Here is a 20,658-nt window from a genome sequence, read left to right on the forward strand (position 1 = left end):
GCTGGAGAATTAAACGTTACATTTGGAAAAACAGTAATTTATTGACAAACATATAAGTGTCAGCATTCTTTCTGCTATTTTAGGTAGTAGTTACTTTATCATTTCAGAATGGAACTTCTTGAGGTAAGAGGGAAGAGCACTCGGGGACTGAGGAAGGTGTTTGTAATTCTAAGCACCGACATGGTGGAAGGTTTGTCGCACCTCTTGATGGTTCGTGCGCAGGCTGGTTGTACCATCAACAAACACGTTCCTATTCTCCAGATGTACAGATTCACCACAGGATGGCTGTGAAGCACTGAGAGTGGTCACATCTAAGTGTCACAATCTTGCCTTTCCAGAACGGGTCAGGACAACAAAACTGAGAAAGTATTTGGCAACTACTACTCAGGTAAATAGGTCTCTTAAAATTTTTGCTGCAAGGGGAAGCGAATGTCCAATTGTTCACTGTCTTGCATTATCCAATTTTTCAATGATCCTGAAATTTTACCTGATCTAAATTTATTAAATTCAGTTCAAATCAATAATCAACATTTTCTGTCTCAAGACATCAATAAAATAAAACCACTTTGCATCATTGCATTTCTCTTTATAATTCTTTCACTCATTTGGAGTCATTCCTGTTTTAAAACATTGGTTTGGAAGAAATTCACAGTAAAAAAATCTTTATCCTGATCCAGATTTGCAATTTCTTTGTGAACAAGGGGCCATCTTAAATAAATTGCTGAAATACCAACCCTATTTTTTCTACAGCATAATTCCTGTTTTTAAGTATTACATGTTAATATTTGATGATCAGCATGACCAAGCCTAAAAGACTTTATAAAGCCAGCAAGCTCCATAGAATTATTCCACAGAACAGTTTAACCATATATCCCATATTGGGTAGGGAACAAACTCTGTAACTATCTGATGTCTGACCAGTCTAAGATCACATGCCATAGATTATGGCATGGCCATGGCACTCTTAATTGATAGGTTATCATATTTTACAGATAATGGATATGAGAGATGATGAGCTGAAGTTAATTGCTGATCACATGGGACACTCTGTTGCCATACATACTGACGTGTACAGAATGCAGACGTCAGTGCTTGAACGAACAAAAGTTGCAAGGGCTCTTCTAGCTTTAGAAGATGGTAAACTACAGGGGTTTAATGGTCGCGACCTTTCGTCGGTCAGCCTTGATGGTAAGTTGTTAGCTAATATAGGAATAAGGATATTCACAGTATCTGTGCTGGTTAAAACTTAAGCTCAACTGTGCAAAAGTTTTAAGATTTTGTTAAACAACAAGTATTTTTTAAACCTTAAACTGTCAGTTTACCCCTTACTCTATACATGCAGTAATTTTTTTTTGAGCTATTGTGACCGCTCTTCGTCCGGCATCCATCGTCCCTCAACAATTTGCTTTAAACAACATTTCCTCTTAAACCACTAGATAGATTTTAACCAAATTTGTCCTGAAGCATCCTGGCACTGATGTCTACAGTAGTTGTTCAAATCATGACCATAGTATCAAGGTCAAGGTCACTGTTGTTAAAAACAGAAATTCAGTTGCAGCTCAATAAATTGAATTTGCTTTGGCCTTTTGACTCCAAACTTAAAGTATGGGTAACTTATATCAAGAGGCAGCTTGGGATTGTTACCCAGATGTCTGTGATTAAGGTCACTGTTGCTAAAAATGAAATTCAATTTCCACCTAATAACTTGAGTTTGCTTTGGCCTATTGACGCCAAACTTCGTATATAGGTAGCTTATATCAAGAGGCAGTTTGGGATTCCTACCTAGGTGTCTGTGATCAAGGTCACTCAGGTTGCTAAAAATGAAATTCAGTTTCCATTTAATAACTTGAGTAAGCTGTGACCATTGACACCAAACTTGGTGTGTGGGTAGCTAATATTAAGACACAACTTTGGATTGCTACCTTGTTGTCTGTGTTAAGGTCAAGTTCTCTGTTGCTAAAATAGACTACACTACACTTATTTAACAGTTGCGCTAGGTTCTGTTTGCATTTATTTCTGATATGGTGCTGCAAAATTTATGGACCCTCTACAGAGGCAACTGATACGCAGGTGAGCGATTCAGGGCCATCATGGCCCTCTTGTTGGTGGGAAAGGTTTAGATCGAATTCCTGACTCACTCCCCAGTTGAAATAATGTCGCATTTAAAATGAGCATAATATGTTTACTTTGCTTCATTTCTGACTTTTCGAATAGTCAAGAGTGCAGTTGTTCCATCTGGCTCTTGTTATTCTTCCACTACTTCTGATTTATGTAGGGTAGTGGTCAGTCTGGTGTAGGTTTGTGCTTAGTTACCAACTTAGGCCAGAGCCCTAAGTATGCCCAGGAATGGTGAGTAGGTTAACTGACCGCCATGATATGACGGAAATAATGCTAAAAGTTGCCACACACACTCTCAGCAGAGCAACACATCCTTTCTTGCAGAATTGCCTGAACCTGAACCTTACAAAGCAGGGTCATTTGAAGAATTGTCTGAACCAGACAACAGCTATGAGGATGTTCCTGAAGTTGAAACAGAAGCTGTACAGAAGCCTCATGCATGTACAGGTATTTATTTTATATGAATACTTTTGTAGCTGTAAAAAGTGTTGTGTCCTGACTGACTAAAAACTGAAGTTTCTCTTTAATGAAACTAAAATCAGCCCAGGTTGGTTGAGTTAAAATACAGATTCCTCTGATGTGAAGGCTGTAGGTATTAGCCTCAGCTAGGTCATTCTAATAAACCTGATTATCAGAAGAATAGTCTGAGCTATTGTACTCGCCCAGGCATGACACCTTGGTTAATGTTTAGCATGCAAACACTTTATCATGAATATCACAAAAACGTCAAATGTATTAGCTTGAAACTTCACATGTGTCTGCTCCACTATCACATCTACTGCCATAATCAAGTTTGATTACTCTAGTTGGAATAGTTATTGAACTATGGCCTTTGTTTGACAGTTGTGATAGTAAATAGCACTCTCATATCAGTGTACTTGAAGAGGTTGCTGTGGAATTGTGATGGCATTTACCACTTTTTACAACATCCTTATGTCAGTGAACTGGAGAGATGGTTTGACACAATCCTGATACCAGTTTACTTGAACAGGAGGCTGTTGAATTGTGACATCATGTAAAAAAATTAAAAATCCTGTCAGAAATCACAAGAGTTAGAGCATTGATATTATGTATGTAGCATGGTATTATGGTTCTCTACCAATATTGTTCAAATTATGGCCTGGGGTCATAATTGGCACTACTCCAGTGTTGCTAAGTTTTCATAGGGTTGTATTGGGAAACACTAGGATTCACTTAGTTTATTATTAATATTAGTTTAAAGACTTCTCGGCTATCGCCTTGGTCAATAATGACTTTTTGATGCATATTACATCATGTATTAGAGCTGAAAAGTTCATAACGGTGTAATATGAAGTAACCTGTACAGAGTTTGGCCTCTATTTTAACTAGAGGTTTGAAGTCTGCTCATATTATGCCACTGGGGTCATATTGGCCACACCCTTTATATGTATATATTTATGTGGTCCACCTTTATATGTATAGAAGGAAATATTCCATCTGGGCCCTCTATTTTGCAGTGTTAAACTTAAGGAGTCTAACTATATTTGAAGCCTATTATAGATTTTTCACACTTCTGAATATTTTAATTATGTTTAAAGCATATACATCGATAAAGTACTGTTTTAAAATGTCATTAAGGTTTATATTTTTAATGTTTGCATTTGCGTGTCATAATTATGAAAAGAAAATTGTTCACATTCCAAAGTTTTTGATTTGCGATAAAATTTACAATTGTGTTTCAATTTCATTCAAACAAACTTTGTATTGTAAATAATATCAATATGGAGGGAACCGTGTTGCAAAATTTTGATATCCGAATGCGTTTCAAAGATATTGAGAAATAACCATTTTTTTTGCTATTTTTATTACCCTCTATTACTTCAAATAACACAACTTTCTTTTAAATTGGACAATAAAAATTCTGTGACACGGTTCCCTCCCCGGGGGATAGATTTTGATGTGTCGAAAACCGCCTGAAAATCAGATAACAAATAACAAAACTATCCCAATTCAAAAACTCCAAACGATTGGAAAATCAGTTCTCTAAAATCACGCCCACAAAGATCTAAAACCCTATCAGACAAGTTATCAGGGCAATAATCCATATCTATCGGCTAATCAAGTTGCAGATCTTTCGACAATCATCACATAAACCAATTCATAGACTCCGTCCAACAAAATAATCAACAAATGTTGTAATTAGGCTTGTCACATGCAGCAATAACAGCTCATTATTTTTACTAAACAAAATGATTCTTGTCATAAATGTGTTGTATACAATGCCTGTGTTATTGTCGCCATTGTGTATAACACTGTCACATTAAATATCCAACCTACACCTCTTCCAAACCTACAAGGGTAACATGCTCACCAACGCCTATGACAGTCTCCTTCAGCATTGTGAAAATAACATGGTCACACATCTAGAAACATTCCTCATTTCTCACTAGGTAAACATGTTTGTAAATCCTTTCACAATAACATACAGCTCTTAGAGCTTCTATTCCGGCCCTTCATGACTTTGATTTTTAGTTTCATGAAATTACATTAATTAATGTTCTTTTAAACATTTGTGATAATTAAGATACACGAAATGTCTTAAAATAAGTGAATATAAAATATATGTTCTGTTATTAAAATTATTTTCAAGTCGTATTTTAAATAATACATGAAATAAATGATCTAAATAACATATAAGATACTTTGAATAAAGGCAAGTTCATAATCATTCTTTTAATAATATTTTTTTTCAATATACTGAAATTTCTTTTAAAAATAATTATATATTATTAAAGTAGAATTTTACCGTATAGTATAATATAATACTATCTCGTTACTCAACATTGATATTGTAAATATCCTCGCCAATTGAATTGAAAAGGAATTTTAATATGCCCTATTACATACCCCTTTCCATACAAAAGAATAATATGCATTTTAGTGCAGTGCATTTGAACATTATTCCAAGCGTGGTTAATATTGTTTTTAATGTGTTGATGGTTTTCAATGGGTTGTTACGGTTACATAATTAACGCAATATAATTATTCTCAACACCTTTCTCAAACAATACAACATGTACCTAAAATGCACCTTTCTTATGTTGGCCACTGTCAAAGTAACCGATGATAATTGCGATCTTTAAATGACATAGTCACGCTTCATGTCAAAAGACATTAATTTTCACATGTTAAACGGTTTCTCCGATGGGTGAAGCAAATTGTGGAACATGTTGTTTGATGCTCTAAATTGGTTGGTAATTTAGAAATAACTTATATATTATGCAGATACTCCCCGTATCATCATACACGGGTCCCGTAAACCAAGATCCACGGCATATTTCTTTCAAATTATCTTTCACTGTCTCATCAAATTTCGTAATTGCCTGTTTGTTTCGTTTGTTTCCCATAACTGCAGTTAAATGAATGAATGACAGAGGCTTAATCACAAACAGTATTCTTTCTCATAGCCGTTAATCTGTTTAATAAGGGGCAATAAATCGCACAACTGTATCAATGCGCTGATTACCCCGTAGGCGCCCCTCTTACTGAGTGACTGCGATTCCCAATATGGCAGCGCGGCGAAAACAAAAGTAGAAACGTGCGATGCGTTGAAACAAACGGCGCTTTATACAATATCTACTTATCATATCTGCATAAAAATGGTATCAATATGCAGATAACAAAGTTGTCTTTTAATATAATTTAAAAACAAAAAAATGCATTTTATAGCCTTCAAATATAGTTAGACGCCTTAAGTAGATATAAGAATTTGCATTTTCTTTTAATATTTCAGGATCAAAAAAACGATGGTCGAAAGAGGAGGAGAGTGCTCTACGGGAAGCCTTTGACATTCAGATAAAAATGCAGAAAAACGTTTCAACAATGGAGATCAGGAAAGCACAGAAGTGTTATCCTGTGTTGCAAGACAGATCAGAAGCTGTTATTCGGACAAAAATAAACAACATCAAATTAGGAAAATACAAAAAAATATGAACTGAATTCAACCACTGCTAGATAAGGGTAATTTAAAAAAAAATAAAGCCATTGGTTTACAGTTGTATGATCATGAACATTTCTTGTGTCAGAATGCCGAAATTGATGAGTGAATTGGACTTTGCAAAGACATGTGTTTTTGAAATTATAAATGACTTTCACTGTTTAGTTTTCGCAGTGACCTTTGGAGGAAATTGCTTTTCCAATCAATAACTGGAGAACCGTTGGGCCAAGCTTTGTGAAACTTAATAGGAAGGTTTGTTTTTTTGTTGACCTCTATTGTTTTTAGGTGACTAGGTCAAAGGTCAAAGTGACCTTGTATGTTCAAACACTGTGAAAGAGTTGGGCCTAAGTTAAAGAAACATAGTGTAGTTGGCTGTGACCAGTAGATGGCACCTATGAATTATTCAAATAATATATTTTGGTCAAAACCAACACAAGACAAAAATGGAGTGTAGACGAAGTTGCTGAAATAAAGGAGTATTTTAAGACTTATTTGGATTCTGGCATAACACCTAGAAACAAAGAAGTACAGTTGGCCATGGCAAAAAGCAGGAAGAACAACGGCATTCTTTGGATGAGAAAAGCACATCTCATTATTAAGAAGATCAGCAACTTGAACAAAGACAAACGAAAAATGTCTGTTATCCATTGTTTCCATTCATAGGGTATCAACATTTACTGTGTTTTTATGCCCATCCGTGTCAGTGAAACATTTTTAGTTTCAAATTTGAAATACAAGCCACTTGAAGCATAGAAGGCTTAAGAAAAACAGCCATATGGACTAGCTTATATCCAGATTTGTTACACATTTTTTTTTATGCTTTTAATTTCTATAACATTTTAGTGTGCACTTAATTTTACTGTTTATGTATTGTCATTTGATATTGAGACATATTGGAAATTATAAACTTATTGTGAAAGGTAGACCTATCAGAAATTACACAATTTATGATAACATACAAAACACGCAATAATGCTTAAAAACAATAATCCTTTAACGAATTTTTTCATACCAAAAAATTCAAGATAATTTAAACTTTATATATAGAGAAAAATGGGTTAGTGTTGTTGACAACAACCGAATAAGTTAAGTTTTTGATGTTATTTACCAAATTTTTCAATTGCTTAAATATAATTTATTGTATAATATTCATTTAAAGTGACAAATCGTTTGATTCTTTCTTATAGCTGAACCTATGGTTCTGCAGTCAAGCACTGTTCCACTTAGCCATAGAGGATTGATTGAAATAGATTAAGAGTTAACACATTTATATTACTGATAAAAAAAATGCTCAAAATGTAAACAAACATGATATAAAAGCAGGCAGCTTTTTTTCTTTAAAAAATATAATTTATTGTATAATATTCATTTAAAGTGACAAATCGTTTGATTCTTTCTTATAGCTGAACCTATGGTTCTGCAGTCAAGCACTGTTCCACTTAACCAGGGAGGATTGATTGAAATAGATTAAGAGTTGACACATTTATATTACTGATAAAAAATGCTCAAAATGTAAACAAAAATGATATAAAAGAAGACAGTTTTTTTTTATTCATTTTTTTTTTTTTTTTTTTTTCAAATTATTTGAATTTATACTGGGGGACATGTTTTGCCCTGTCTGTTGGTTTGTTTGTTTGTTGGCTTGTTTGCCATAACTTTTGCAATATTGAAGATATCAACTTGATATTTGGCATGCATGTGTATCTCATGGAGCTGCACATTTTGAGTGATGAAAGGTCAAAGGTCAAATATACGGTTAAAAGCGCTCATTAAATATACACTATAACTTCGTTAGAACTTCTTTCACATACTTAATATCTCATATGTAATGTATCTCATACAGCTGAACGTTTGAAATAGTGAATTGGTAACTTCAATGTCACCCATCTAGGTCAAAGGTCAAGTTCTTCTACAAACTCAAATACTTCAAATTTAATTACAGAACTTTCTGTGTCATTAATACTATAATAGGCATGATTTGTGTATCTGAACTCCATCACTAGTGTATCTTTTATCCCTATTATCAAGGCGTCTTTTATAACATTATACCATAATATCCACAGCCTGTTGGCATTTATTGTTTATAATGTATGTGACTTTAAAATTAACAAATTTCTAAATGTGAGCAATTTTTATGTCCATAACTGGTGTAACTTTGATGTCCATAACCTAAGTGACATATTCTAAGTAACGGTAATGTCCGTAAGTTGTGTGACTTAATTGTTCATAACCTAAGTGACTGTCATGTCCATAAATTGTGTGACTTTAATGTTAATAATCTATTCTAAGTAACAGTAATGTCCATAAGTTGTCTGACTGTAATGTCCGTAAGTTGTGTGACTTAATTGTTCATAACCTAAGTGACTGTCATGTCCATAAATTGTTGTGTGATTTTAATGTTAATAATCTATTCTAAGTAACAGTAATGTCCGTAAGTTGTGTGACTGTAATGTCCATAAGTTGTGTGACTTATTTGTTCATAACCTAAGTGACTGTCATGTCCATAAATTGTGTGACTGTAATTTTATTAAACTAAGTAACTGGCATGTCCATAACTTGTGTGACTTTAACATCCATAACCTAAGTGACTGTAATGTCATAAATTGTGTGACTTTAATGTTAATAATCTATTCTAAGTAACGGTAATGTCCATAAGTTGTGTGACTGTAATGTCCATAAGTTGTGTGACTGTAATGTCCGTAAGTTGTGTGACTTAATTGTTCATAACCTAAGTGACTGTCATGTCCATAAATTGTGTGACTTTAATGTTAATAATCTATTCTAAGTAACGGTAATGTCCGTAAGTTGTGTGACTTAAATGTTAATTATTTAAGTGACTGTCATGTCCATAAGTTGTGTGACTATTAATGTCTGTAAGTTGTTTGACTGTAATGTCTGGGGCAACAACTGCATTTAGTTGTTGAGTTACTAGTTAATTAATTATTAAGTACCCCAGGGCATGTATGGATTTGTGTTTTAAAACTTGGTATTGTATTTTGAAACAATGTTTATTGGAAATAGAGGGATTTTTATTTATTTTGTCGCACTGCTTTACTTACAAAAATGCCCAATTTTTTATGTGAAACAGCCTTTGAAAGAAAAATATAGCAAAAATTATTTAATTTTATTTCTGATAATGTAGTCAGTCCGTAGATGTCCCTTGACCAAATAAATGGTCCGCTATCTACTTTTGTAGCCTGTTGAACAGGTATCTGACTTAAGTTCTTTGTCCTTTTCTATTAAACCTGTATATCCATTTTTTACTACTTTGAGCACGAATAAGATGAATGTTTGTCCCCAGTTTATAGGTCAAGGTCACAGTGGACACTTTAAATTTGTGTATATTCCTTAAATGGATGTAGTAAAATTATATGTTCCTGCACGGCTTTATTTTGTTATATTTTGTTTTATTTTTGATATTGTAGTCGGTCAGTAGATGTCCCTTGACCAAATAAATGGTCCGCTATCTACTGTTGTAGCCTGTTTGACAGGTATCTGACTCAGTTTTGTATATACCTCAGGTTATTTTATTTTTGATATTGTAGTCGGTCAGTAGATGTCCCTTGACCAAATAAATGGTCTGCTATCTACTGTTGTAGCCTGTTTGACAGGTATCTGACTAAGTCTTGTTAACGCCCGTTTGAAAAAACGGACATATTATGTGATCACCCATGGGTGGGCGGCTTCCAGATCTCTGAGTATAACTCTTAAAGTATAAGAGCTTTTCACATGAAAATTCATATATGAATTGATTTCATTGAGAAGAAGTGCAGTGCACGAGAACCATAACTCTAGCTTGCTTAATTTCAGAATTATACCACATTTTAAATTTTCTTTTCTGAGTCATAACTTCATAACTATAAGGCCAATTAACATCAAACTTGGAATAAACGTAGGTTGTGGTGTATAGAAGTGCAGCCCACAAGAATCATAACTTTAGATTGCATAATTTTAGAAATATCCCCATTAATAATTTTGTTGGTATGCCTTTTTTCTTGGTTGCCTGTTTTTTATGTCCCCAGTCTATGCTGGGGGACATATTGTTTTTGCCCTGTCTGTTGGTTTGTTTGCACAAACTTTAACATTGGCCATAACTTTTGCAATATTGAAGATAGCAACTTGATATTTGGCATGTATGTGTATCTCATAGAGAATATTTCATTGAGTGTGACCTTCTTGGTGACCTTCAAAAAAAAGACAAGCATTGGGGCATTACGACTCTTGTTTCATCAAAAAAAAAAATTTGTTCAAGGTAACTACAATTAGTCCTCTACAACTTTCACATTTTATTTAGTTCAACAGTTCTATCACATTTTACAAGTTTTACATATTTTTGAGAAAAAAAGTAAAGCTGTGCTACTGTGGACATTCATTGTTTTACTCTTTTTTATTATTAATTAATGATCTTTAAGATTGGTATCTTCATTCCATTTTGGACATGGTCTGGTCAGTATTAGTATTATACATATGAATGTTAGAAGGTTCATATATCTATGTTTGCAATTACAAGATAAAAATGCAGATAATATTGCAGCCAAATTGTGTTACAATGTATTACTATCTGATGTGTTGTGTGTCATTGAATAGCATAATCCATGAGACATCTTGCACCCAAGCTGATCCAGGCAAATGCTGGTCATGCCCAAAGAATTTTATCTGCCATTGATTCTTAGAAGGTTTGTGCCCAGCACATCATCAGGCACATTGAATTTTTACCGTAATGTAACAATAATACATTGTTCTGGTTCTTACATAGTTTCAAATCGTGTATTACTGTATACAAAGTTCCCATTTTATGTCATGGGCACATGCAAGATGCACAGAGATGGCAATATTGATAGTCCAGCAATATCAGTAGATTTCTATATGAAATGTATATAAACAGAAATTTCATTTTCTTTTAATTTCATCATTTCTGGTCATATACCTATCGTTCATATTTCATTGGAAAGCTCTTGAAATTCTTAAGATGTCATAATTAAAAACTAAAAATGAGGTTAAACAAACAGACCATTTATTGTTCAATGTTCTTTTCAGTCAAATTATGGGAAAAAAATCATATAGTGTAACTTTTATGCTTATAATTTTCTGTAGACAATATTATATTGTAAAATATATTTATATCTAAAATGCAAAATGAATAACAGTTAAAATGATACCATTTTGAGCTCACCTGAGCACGAAGCTTTTAGGATCACCTTACGTCCGTTGTCCGTGGTGTGTCAACCTGCTTCAAATGACATCGCCTAAACTATGCCAATTTTGATAAAACTTTACAAGAATGATCATTGGGTGACCCTATACTAAAATTGCTTTATTTGTTCTGCTTTTGTTGCACAAGATGACTATCATTACTAAAAATAAAAAAAATCTTTAAGTGGCATATTCTTTTAAACCACTACGCCAAATTTGCCAAATAAGTTTACAGAAGTGATCCTTGGGTTATCCTTGACAAAATTGATTAAATCATTTCTTTATGATGCAAGAGATGGCAGTTGTCGCTAGAACATTATTGGATATTTTGACATGAACTAGTACACTAATTGTTCAGGTGAGTGTCTAAGGGCCATCGGGCCATCTTGTTAATATACCCTCTCAGAGCTGTTAACAATATTTTTTATATTTAGTTAAAAAATAACAGAAGCTATTAACATTTTCCCCCACTGTAATTGTAAACTATCAAAATGGCTGCCAGATTATTGTAAATAAGAACAATATAACTCTTATCAGATAGAAAAATTGGTGCTTTGAAAACTATATTGATATTTTATCTGTTTCTATGTATAGACGGCTTTGTAAATTTCATACAATGAGTAGTTGGTTTCCTATTGAACTATTACGCCATTTTGGCATAGAACGTAACCAAAGAATATGTACTTTGTGAAGTTGTTTAGGTGATGAGTTTCAGTACTGTTTCAGTCACTTTAAATCTACACGTAAAAAAATATTTATAAATATTTTAGAATTCATCCTCTTATAAAATGGAAAAGTTAATGAATACGTAATATACATCTGTACTTTTTCAAGTTAGTATTATTTTGTAAAATTGTTATGAATAATTTTATTCATTATAAATCATGTCATGGATTTTTAATTACATGTAAATCTTAGTATTGTGCTATAGTCATAATTCTTTTAACTACATTGTGAAAGTGTGACCTAGTGCTACTTTGACATAATATAATTGTTGTAATATCCTAAAATCTGTTGTAAGTTTTGTTGCTTGTTAATACAGTTCTACCGGTACTTGTTCTTGAGTTCATATTACTTTAGAAATTAATTATGTTAGATGTATGTGTTTACATCACACACAATTGTGATTCTACTGTATAATTATATAAGTAAATATGTCCAATCTAGAATCTGTTTTATACTGAGCTTTCATATTTGGTATGTAGCATTATCTAGAGGTCCGCTACCAAAGTTGTTCAAATTGTTCCTCTGGGGTCAAAATTGACTCCGCCCTGGGGGTCACAATTTTACATTGAATTATATAAGGAAAACTTTAAATGACTTGAACTGCTAATGGGATTTTGACCAAACTCAACAGAAATGGTCCCTGGGTAGTCCTCTACCAAAATTGTTCAAATGGTTCTGATTGGTTGCATAAGTACACATTGTCAAAAAAAAAAGGTTTTTAAAATGCAACTTTCAAAAATCTTCTTGTCTGAAACTACAAGACCCAGAGCTTTCATATTTGGTATATAGCATCCTCTAGAAGTCCTCTTCCAAATTTGGTTTAAGTTATGCCCCTAGGGTTAAAATTGACCCCGCACCGGGGGTCACAATTTTACATTGAATTATATAAGGAAAACTTTAAATGACTTCTTATCTTGAACCGTTAATGGGAATTTGAACAAACTCAACATTAACGGTCCCCTTACCACAATTGTTCAAATGGTTCTGATTGGTTGCATAAGTAGGTCAAGGGGTAAAAAAATAGGTTTTCTAAATGCAATTTTCAAAAATCTTCTTGTCTGAAACTACAAGTCCTAGAGCTTTCATATTAATTTCATGTATAACATCATCTAGAGGTCCTCTACCAGTATTTGGTGGACAACATTAGTGGTCCTCTGTAAATGGCTCCATTGTGACCTTTGACCTTTTCCTAAGGTGAGCGACCCAGGGCCCTTTGGGCCCTCTTGTTATTTTTCATTAAAGGGACTCTCTCAGACACGTGTAATTTGGGAGTAAATAAACGTTAAAAATTTGATATTCAACTTCCTCGTCACTATACCAAAGACCGCTTTCATTTTCCTTACTTATAAGTTACTAAAACCCCATGTTTTTGTTGCTTGGTGTGAAGTGAGCCTTCGCGCCAGTCTGTTCAACGTTGGGAAAGCCGGTTTATAAATAAACTGAGGAATTCTTTTTCGCGCGCCAAGCTATCACGTGACGTCTAAAAATAAACACTACACAGCAACATAGTAGCAAAGGGAAATAATCGTGCGCTTAGTTTGGGTGGAATTCTGAACATTTGATGTAGAAAATGCGAGTATTTTTTATTTTCCTTACCAAATTGACCAAGATTCAATAAATATTAATGTCTTCTCTATTTGTTTTTGTCATCGCTCGACCCATTTTCGTCTAACGCAAATAATGTATGCGACCATGCACATGTTCAGTAAACGTTTCCGAAGACCCACGTGACGATGGTATCTAAAAACACCACCTCTTATTCTAAGTTAAGATCGTTGTTTACAAAATAAACCCGTTTAAACGGTCTTACATATCTGCGATTTAAATGTTAATTTTCTTCTCTGTACAAATATGAGCAAGTTTGGAAAGCTGTCAATAATCTAGTTCTGTGTTACTTTAGAAATGTATGTTGTCGTGTTTATGGTAGAAGACAATTTATTTACAAAAAGTTAAAATCTCGATCTCTGAGAGAGTCTCTTTAACGAAAAACCGGAGAACAGTAGTAAAAATTATTTAAAATTTTGAGAAAAAGGCATTCATCGTTACCCCAAACCTTTATTATTATCAGCCATGTTTTTTTCATATCAGGGATGGTCTAAAACCCGTGGTGTCTGGAACTGTTATGTTCTGGATTTTTTTACAAATAATGTTTTTTTGGGGGGGGGGCAGGTGGTTTTGGACAGGGGCGGGCGTGGATGAGAATATTAAATATTTTTTTCTATTGCCTAACTGTAAAATAACATATCTTGAAAAATAAAATCCTGCAAATACTTTCTACCTGTTGTTCTGTTACATGTGTGTTGAACATTTCTGTGACTTGTTAAAATCCTATGGACAAATTTCTAGTCTAAATTAGCTTCTCAATTTAAATAACTTGTTCCTTCAAAATAGTGCATGGTTTGATATTGTACTATTTAAAATTTGAATTAATATTATCTCTAGTCCTGGCAAGTCTATGTTCTTTAAGTAAATTGAAATTAAAAGGTTTATTCATTTAAACATTTTGCAATGATTTCTGTTAGTTCACATCTTGTTAAAATGTTTTATACATGCATAGTTTATGCCTTGGTTAAATAAAATCTGAAATCTGTTGTGGGAAGTATCATACTATGTATTCGTGTTTCTGTTTGTAAAACGTTTAATAAAACTATTTAACATATACTGAAGTGTTTTATTTCTTTTTGTCGAAAACCAGGTCAAATCCTAGAAAAATCTTGTTAACACTCCGGAAGCCACCTTTTTGAATCAATCTAGATGAAACTTGGTATAAATGTATTTACAGAGACATGGATATTTATGTTTCTGGTATTTAAAATTCAATATGTGTCCGGTTTTAATTTGGGACATGCTTGGTTGGGGAAAAAGTAGATCACTAGGTTTAATATTATATTAAAAAAAACTTGTTAACACTTTAGTGGTCACATTCTTGCATCAATTGTCATAAAACTTGGTCAGAATGTTTGTCTGGACAATATGTAAGCCAAGTTCGATTTTGTGTCATGTGGGGTCAATGATTAGGTTGGCAAGTCAAGTGAAAGAGTAGATGTTGTTTTAGCCACCGCCAGACCCTGTTGTCTGGGTCAATGTAGGTCGCAGTGTCCGAAGGTATCTTATCATGTGATGCGGCTCGTATTTCTTGTGTTTCAATAACATTTCCGATACAGAGTTTTAGTTAACTCGTGATGGGAGACAAGTGGACTATAGGATTGCTTGAACCCGGCCTTCAATCGTCCGCCATGCCGTCCTAGTACACCGTATTAAGAGATTTTATAGATACTGTTAACATATGTATATATATCTAGATCTATATATTTGTTGGCTTCTGAAGACCCCCATTACAATTTATACATATATACTAAGTAAAGGGGCATTATATATAATTATATATTATTGTAAAGGGGCATTTTTATAGACTTGATATACACATTTGTGGGTTTCGATATACACATTTGCGGGTTTCCGACTCTGCCCCTCACCATGGTCTCATTCAGTGACCCCGTAAGTGAAGGTATGTGTGAATATATATATATATATATATATATATATATATATATATATATATATATATATATATATATATATATATATATATATATATATATATATATATATATATACCTTAATATTACGAACATGATTGAATATAACAAAAATGATTAAAAACAGAAAAATGAAGATAAATGTAAACATCATATACTTACGCAAAACACAACGTTTGCCCCCTTGCGGCACAGTCCATCCTCTACAACAGCGACGTCTGTTGGTGGGTCCGCAAACATTGGCACTGAAACGAAATACCGTACTGTTTAATGACGCTTCATATGCAACATATTTATGTCAATCATTTGGCATATTATATTCCAGTTGATCTAAAATATTAATCGCAAGCAAGGTAAGTGATCTAGTATTGCGAAAACATCAGAGTTGTGTAATTTGTTCGATTAATAAGATAATGAGCATAACGTGTATTTGCCAAAGGTTGTGTGTCCACTTGAACGTCAAACTACAATTGGACCAATCATGTATTCAATCATTTATCGACAAGTATAGAATACTGGTAGTGGTAGTAGACCGATTCAAACGATGAAAGTTTAAGTGGGGAAATGAAACATGCTTAAAATTCTACACAACTGATAAGGACAGAACACAATGCGGTTTTGAAGATATATATCGCATCGTGATTTCGCGTTCTCGCATCGTGATCTCGTGTTCTCGCGTTGTGAATTTGCTCCTCCGTATCTTGTTCTCGCGTTTTTGTCCTGAGGTTGACAAAGCGAAACAACGAGAAGCACAATCGGACCACATAAAAGTGCGTACAATTGGGTCCATATCAATATCATGACCGCTTCATGTTCTGTCAACAAGTTAACTAACCTCGCATCTTAACCGGATGACATTTTAAACTAGAAATGGCGCGGCAGAGGCCGACGCGTATCCTCACGCCGCATGTTTGACCCAAGGGGCGCCCCAGGGTTGGTAATGGGGCCATGCATATTTGAGATTGATTGTATTGTCATAGGAGATGTCCAGTATCAATTGGAAGTCAATCGGTGTAGAAATGAAGAAGTTAATGAAAAATAACATAAAACAAAAGATGTTTTTGTCAGAAACACAATGCCCCCTACTGCGCCGCTTTGATTTATTAAAAAAAATCATTTGGCGGGTTTATTAATTACCTCCCTTTAAAGCTTATTACTTCACTTTGATTTGTTGTTTTTTTACCTTTGACCTTAAAGGATGACCTTGAAATTGACCTTTCACCAGTTAAAATGTGCAGCTCCATGAGATACACATGCATGCCATCTATCTTCTAGTTGCTATCTTCAATTTTGCAAAAGTTATGGCCAATGTTAAGGTACATAACATAAAAAATGAGTGAAAATCTCTGACCCGGTCCAACTCTTACCCTCATAACTTTTGATCCAGTGGTCAGAACAAAATTCCATATAGTGCAGGGTCGCACATATGCTCATCGCTACCATGTGTGTAAGTTTCAAGGTTCTAGTGCTTATAGTGTAGGAGGAGATAGTGGCCAGGACGGACGGACGGCGGAGATAACTACAATATCCCCACGCTTTTCAAAAAGCATGGGGATAACAAAATGAAATAATGTTTGCTTTATCTTTATTTCGGTACATGTATTTAATTATACAAATGCTATCCAAATAAGTTGAAAGAAGGCAAAACTAACCACAAATTTAAGACAAATATTGGACAAGTAATATTTCTTTCGGTTAAGTAAAATTGTGTTATCATCCTATCAGTTGACAAGTTAATAATTGTAAGTGACCATCCAGTTATCCCGGCGAAACAAACGCATCCCGCAAACACGACCGATTCGATAATGTGTAAGGAGGCTTCAAAACTGTAATAAACGCCTTTGAAAGGTCCGTGCAAAGCATTGAGAATTTTTAAACCGTTTAAATGGAGACAGAACCTCATCTTTAGCGATGAACTAATCACAAAAATAAGCATCAAGAAACATTTACCTCGTAGCATTTTAATCAAATTAAAAGAGAATATAATTGCATCTAAAATTTTAAAAAGGTTTATTATTCCTTAAAGCAACCAAATAACAGCCGTATGAAAAACGATAAAATGAACTACCGGTATATACAAGTATTAAATAAATCTGTTTTTGTTAATAATATTACATAACCCATGAACATACCAATTTATAATAATCCTAACGCATCTTTGGAAAAAAATCGTTATGCCATGTGTGAAACGACGGCTTAAATAGAACATGGAAATTTTGAAATCGAAATATGGGACGGCCTGAAAACACTACCACATGTACATCTCATCAGAACTTAAGAACGGAAGTCAAAGACGAAAAACGGATAACAAACAACCACATCATGAATTATGATTTACTCACTCGCATGATTCAACAGAATACAGTTATAATTCAACTATATCCACATTTGCTTTGGAGGGACAAAGTATATTTCTTCAAATATATCTAGATTTGTATCGGTGTAAAGTTCAACTGTTATTTCAATGTTACTAACTTCTTTCGTATTTTGAAGTGCAAAACCCTTTACACACAAAGGGATAATGCATATGTTTTTTTCCATAATATATGTATACTATATCAATGAAGACAGGAAGCGTGTTGTTTGCAGCGTAGTTTGCAAATAAAAACCAAATTCTTCATCAAGTCCGTCTTCCTACACTATCATATAACTAATTTTTAGTCATGTTAGTGGGTGTTTTGTATGCGCTTTGGTATTGCGACGTATCGTTTGGTAAGTTATCTTGATAATCGTGTCACAAGCTTAAACACATCTACCAGAAATAAAAAACAATATTTTTCGCCGGCTGAAAGGGATCTCTGTCTGTCCTACAAATGTGCTGCCTTCGGTTTATATAACGGTCATGTTGGGTTTTGTTGACTCCTGCCACGATTTGAGATGTATTATTGTTATGCATATGTCTTCAAAGGCTCTCCTGATATACGAACATCTGCCAATGTCATTGTCTTTAATGGGTGCTCGCGGTTTGGTTTGTATGGAAGTCTTAACAATATTTTGTTTATATTTTGGGAGCTTCTTCTACTAATTGTAACAGACTGGGATACATCGACATTTTATCAGCTTTAAAATTCAATTTATCAAGCAATCGCGCAAAACGTCATTGAGTTTTTCTCTTCGAACGGCAAAACCAAATTTCGGTTACTAAAATATCCGATGTTTCAGATTCTCCACCGAATATATTTATACACGTGTAAGTAAATCGTGCGGTATTATGCGGCATTATTAATGCAAATCGTAACGTTGGCATATTCCGATCGCCTACAGAAGGTAATAAATGTAAAATTACATTGCCTAAGTTCCACATCACGTATTTGCTATTGGTTTGAGAAAGAACTGCACATATTGAACACCTCGCTCGGATACAAGCCATGTTCCTACTTTTTAAGGAATTATCAAACGGAAACCCCCTATTTGAAAATAAATGTTTAACCCCCATGTATTAATGTCTCTGTACTAATGCCAGACTTAAATTAATCTTCAAACGAAATTTTCTGGGAAAGAATTTACACAGAATTAACACAGACCGTTTTAGATTGATAATAAAACCCAGTTTCATATTTCGGTTAATCTTTGTTTAGATGTATCTGAAAAACAAACTGAATCATGATTTAATTATTGAAGCTAAATACGGAGATGAGAATAGTTATTGCAATATTGCAAAGCAAGAATGCACTTACGCATCTGTATAACTTGATTAGGAGTAGGGCATAATACATTTTACGAAGAGAAAGTTAGAAAGCCATGTGTTAATTATCGATATGCCAAAGCTATAAAATACTGGATAAAAATATTTCGTGAACAATATGATACCGATGACAGAGTTTTTTATACAATGAAATCAAAAGATTACACAGTGAAGTCAGACAAAAGTTACCTTATGTTCAAATGTTGAGAAACATTAAACAACTAATGTGTTACTAAAGAATCTTTCTTCGAGGGGCGGCAATATTGATGTTTTGTGTAAAATGTCAATACATTTTAGATATCTATATACAAACTTGGGAACTTTCATATCGTGAAATAAATGAATGTAAAATTTACCCCAACTGAATAGCGTAAAAAAGCAATATGACACATCTGCCTCCTTACAGTTTTGCTGGGTTGCTATATTGTGTGCTGACATCATGTAATTTGCTATTTAACCCATTTATGCCAAGCGTCCAGAAAAAAAGGCCTTGGCAAACAGCATAGACCCAGATGAGACGACGCTCATCAGGGTCTGCGCTGTTTGCTTAAAGGAATTTCTGTAAGAAATATTCTAAATATATAAATAAATATACTAGTCATCCCTAATTTTGGAAATAAATTGATCCAATTAAGAAGGATGGGAGAGTCTACTAGGCATAAATGGGTTTATATACATGAGAAGTTAAACATTGGTAGGTAAAGGAATTTATGTACTAATTGGTACATAAGGATATGTCATTAATCGAAATTTTGTTTTTGCTTCTACAAGTGAGTAAAGAATTATGTATAACCCGTGTGACACATTTACCAGAGATGATTATACATAAAAACATATGTGAAATGTTATTGTTATTCAGCGGTGTTCTGTTGCTAGTATTAGTATAAATTTAGGCACAGGACGAGCGCTTGAAAACAGCAACACGTCATTTCATCTGGGTCACCCTGCAAGTTATATTAAAAAGTATATATACTATGATGGTTTAATTTAAAAGATGGATAGCAGCAACAGGTAAGCAGATAAAACGGTAAAAAGCATGGAATTTGATTACACCATACGTATTCAATACTTTGACACAGATGTGACACATCCGTTTGTTGTATACCGATACCACTAAGGTAACTTAGTCATTGTAACAATATAAATAACAAGATATGTCCCAGACGCTGATGCCAAAACGACTCATATTTTGGACAGAAACCAATTCACCACACAGTTGAAGTGGGTTTCCGTTCATGTCAAAAAAGTATTGCCTTCCATTAAATATTATTGCTATCGGTTATGTGACTTTCCTTTGGTCGCCATTGAGAAAACATCTCGGACCATTGATTATTCGAACGCCCTATGAAAACGTACATGATCCAAATTATTTCTCAGACATCAAAATCTTAACACGGAATAAACGAGCTTTCAATGACCATATATGACCACAAGAAACC

The 20,658-nt window shown here is 33.9% G+C and overlaps 1 protein-coding gene across 1 annotated transcript; it reads left to right on the top strand.

Moving 5' to 3' along the window:
• Positions 1 to 234: 234 nt before the first annotated feature.
• On the top strand, positions 235 to 13,287 carry LOC127876567 (uncharacterized). Its single transcript, XM_052421893.1, has 4 exons — positions 235 to 388; positions 993 to 1,188; positions 2,443 to 2,565; positions 5,873 to 13,287. The coding sequence occupies exons 2-4, from the start codon at positions 996 to 998 to the stop codon at positions 6,070 to 6,072; spliced, it is 516 nt and encodes a 171-aa protein (XP_052277853.1). The 5' UTR covers positions 235 to 388; positions 993 to 995; the 3' UTR covers positions 6,073 to 13,287.
• Positions 13,288 to 20,658: the final 7,371 nt, after the last annotated feature.

The sequence above is a fragment of the Dreissena polymorpha genome, chromosome 4 (genome assembly GCF_020536995.1).
Source record: "Dreissena polymorpha isolate Duluth1 chromosome 4, UMN_Dpol_1.0, whole genome shotgun sequence".
Taxonomy (NCBI): domain Eukaryota; kingdom Metazoa; phylum Mollusca; class Bivalvia; order Myida; family Dreissenidae; genus Dreissena; species Dreissena polymorpha.

What these genes read in the sequence shown, in the direction of transcription:
- LOC127876567 (XM_052421893.1), top strand. Translation starts at nt 996, where the DNA reads ATGGATATGAGAGATGATGAGCTGAAGTTAATTGCTGATCACATGGGA. An exon ending in TTCGTCGGTCAGCCTTGATG is followed by an intron (nt 1,189 to 2,442) that starts GTAAGTTGTTAG and finishes CCTTTCTTGCAG; the next exon opens with AATTGCCTGAACCTGAACCT. An exon ending in GAAGCCTCATGCATGTACAG is followed by an intron (nt 2,566 to 5,872) that starts GTATTTATTTTA and finishes TTAATATTTCAG; the next exon opens with GATCAAAAAAACGATGGTCG.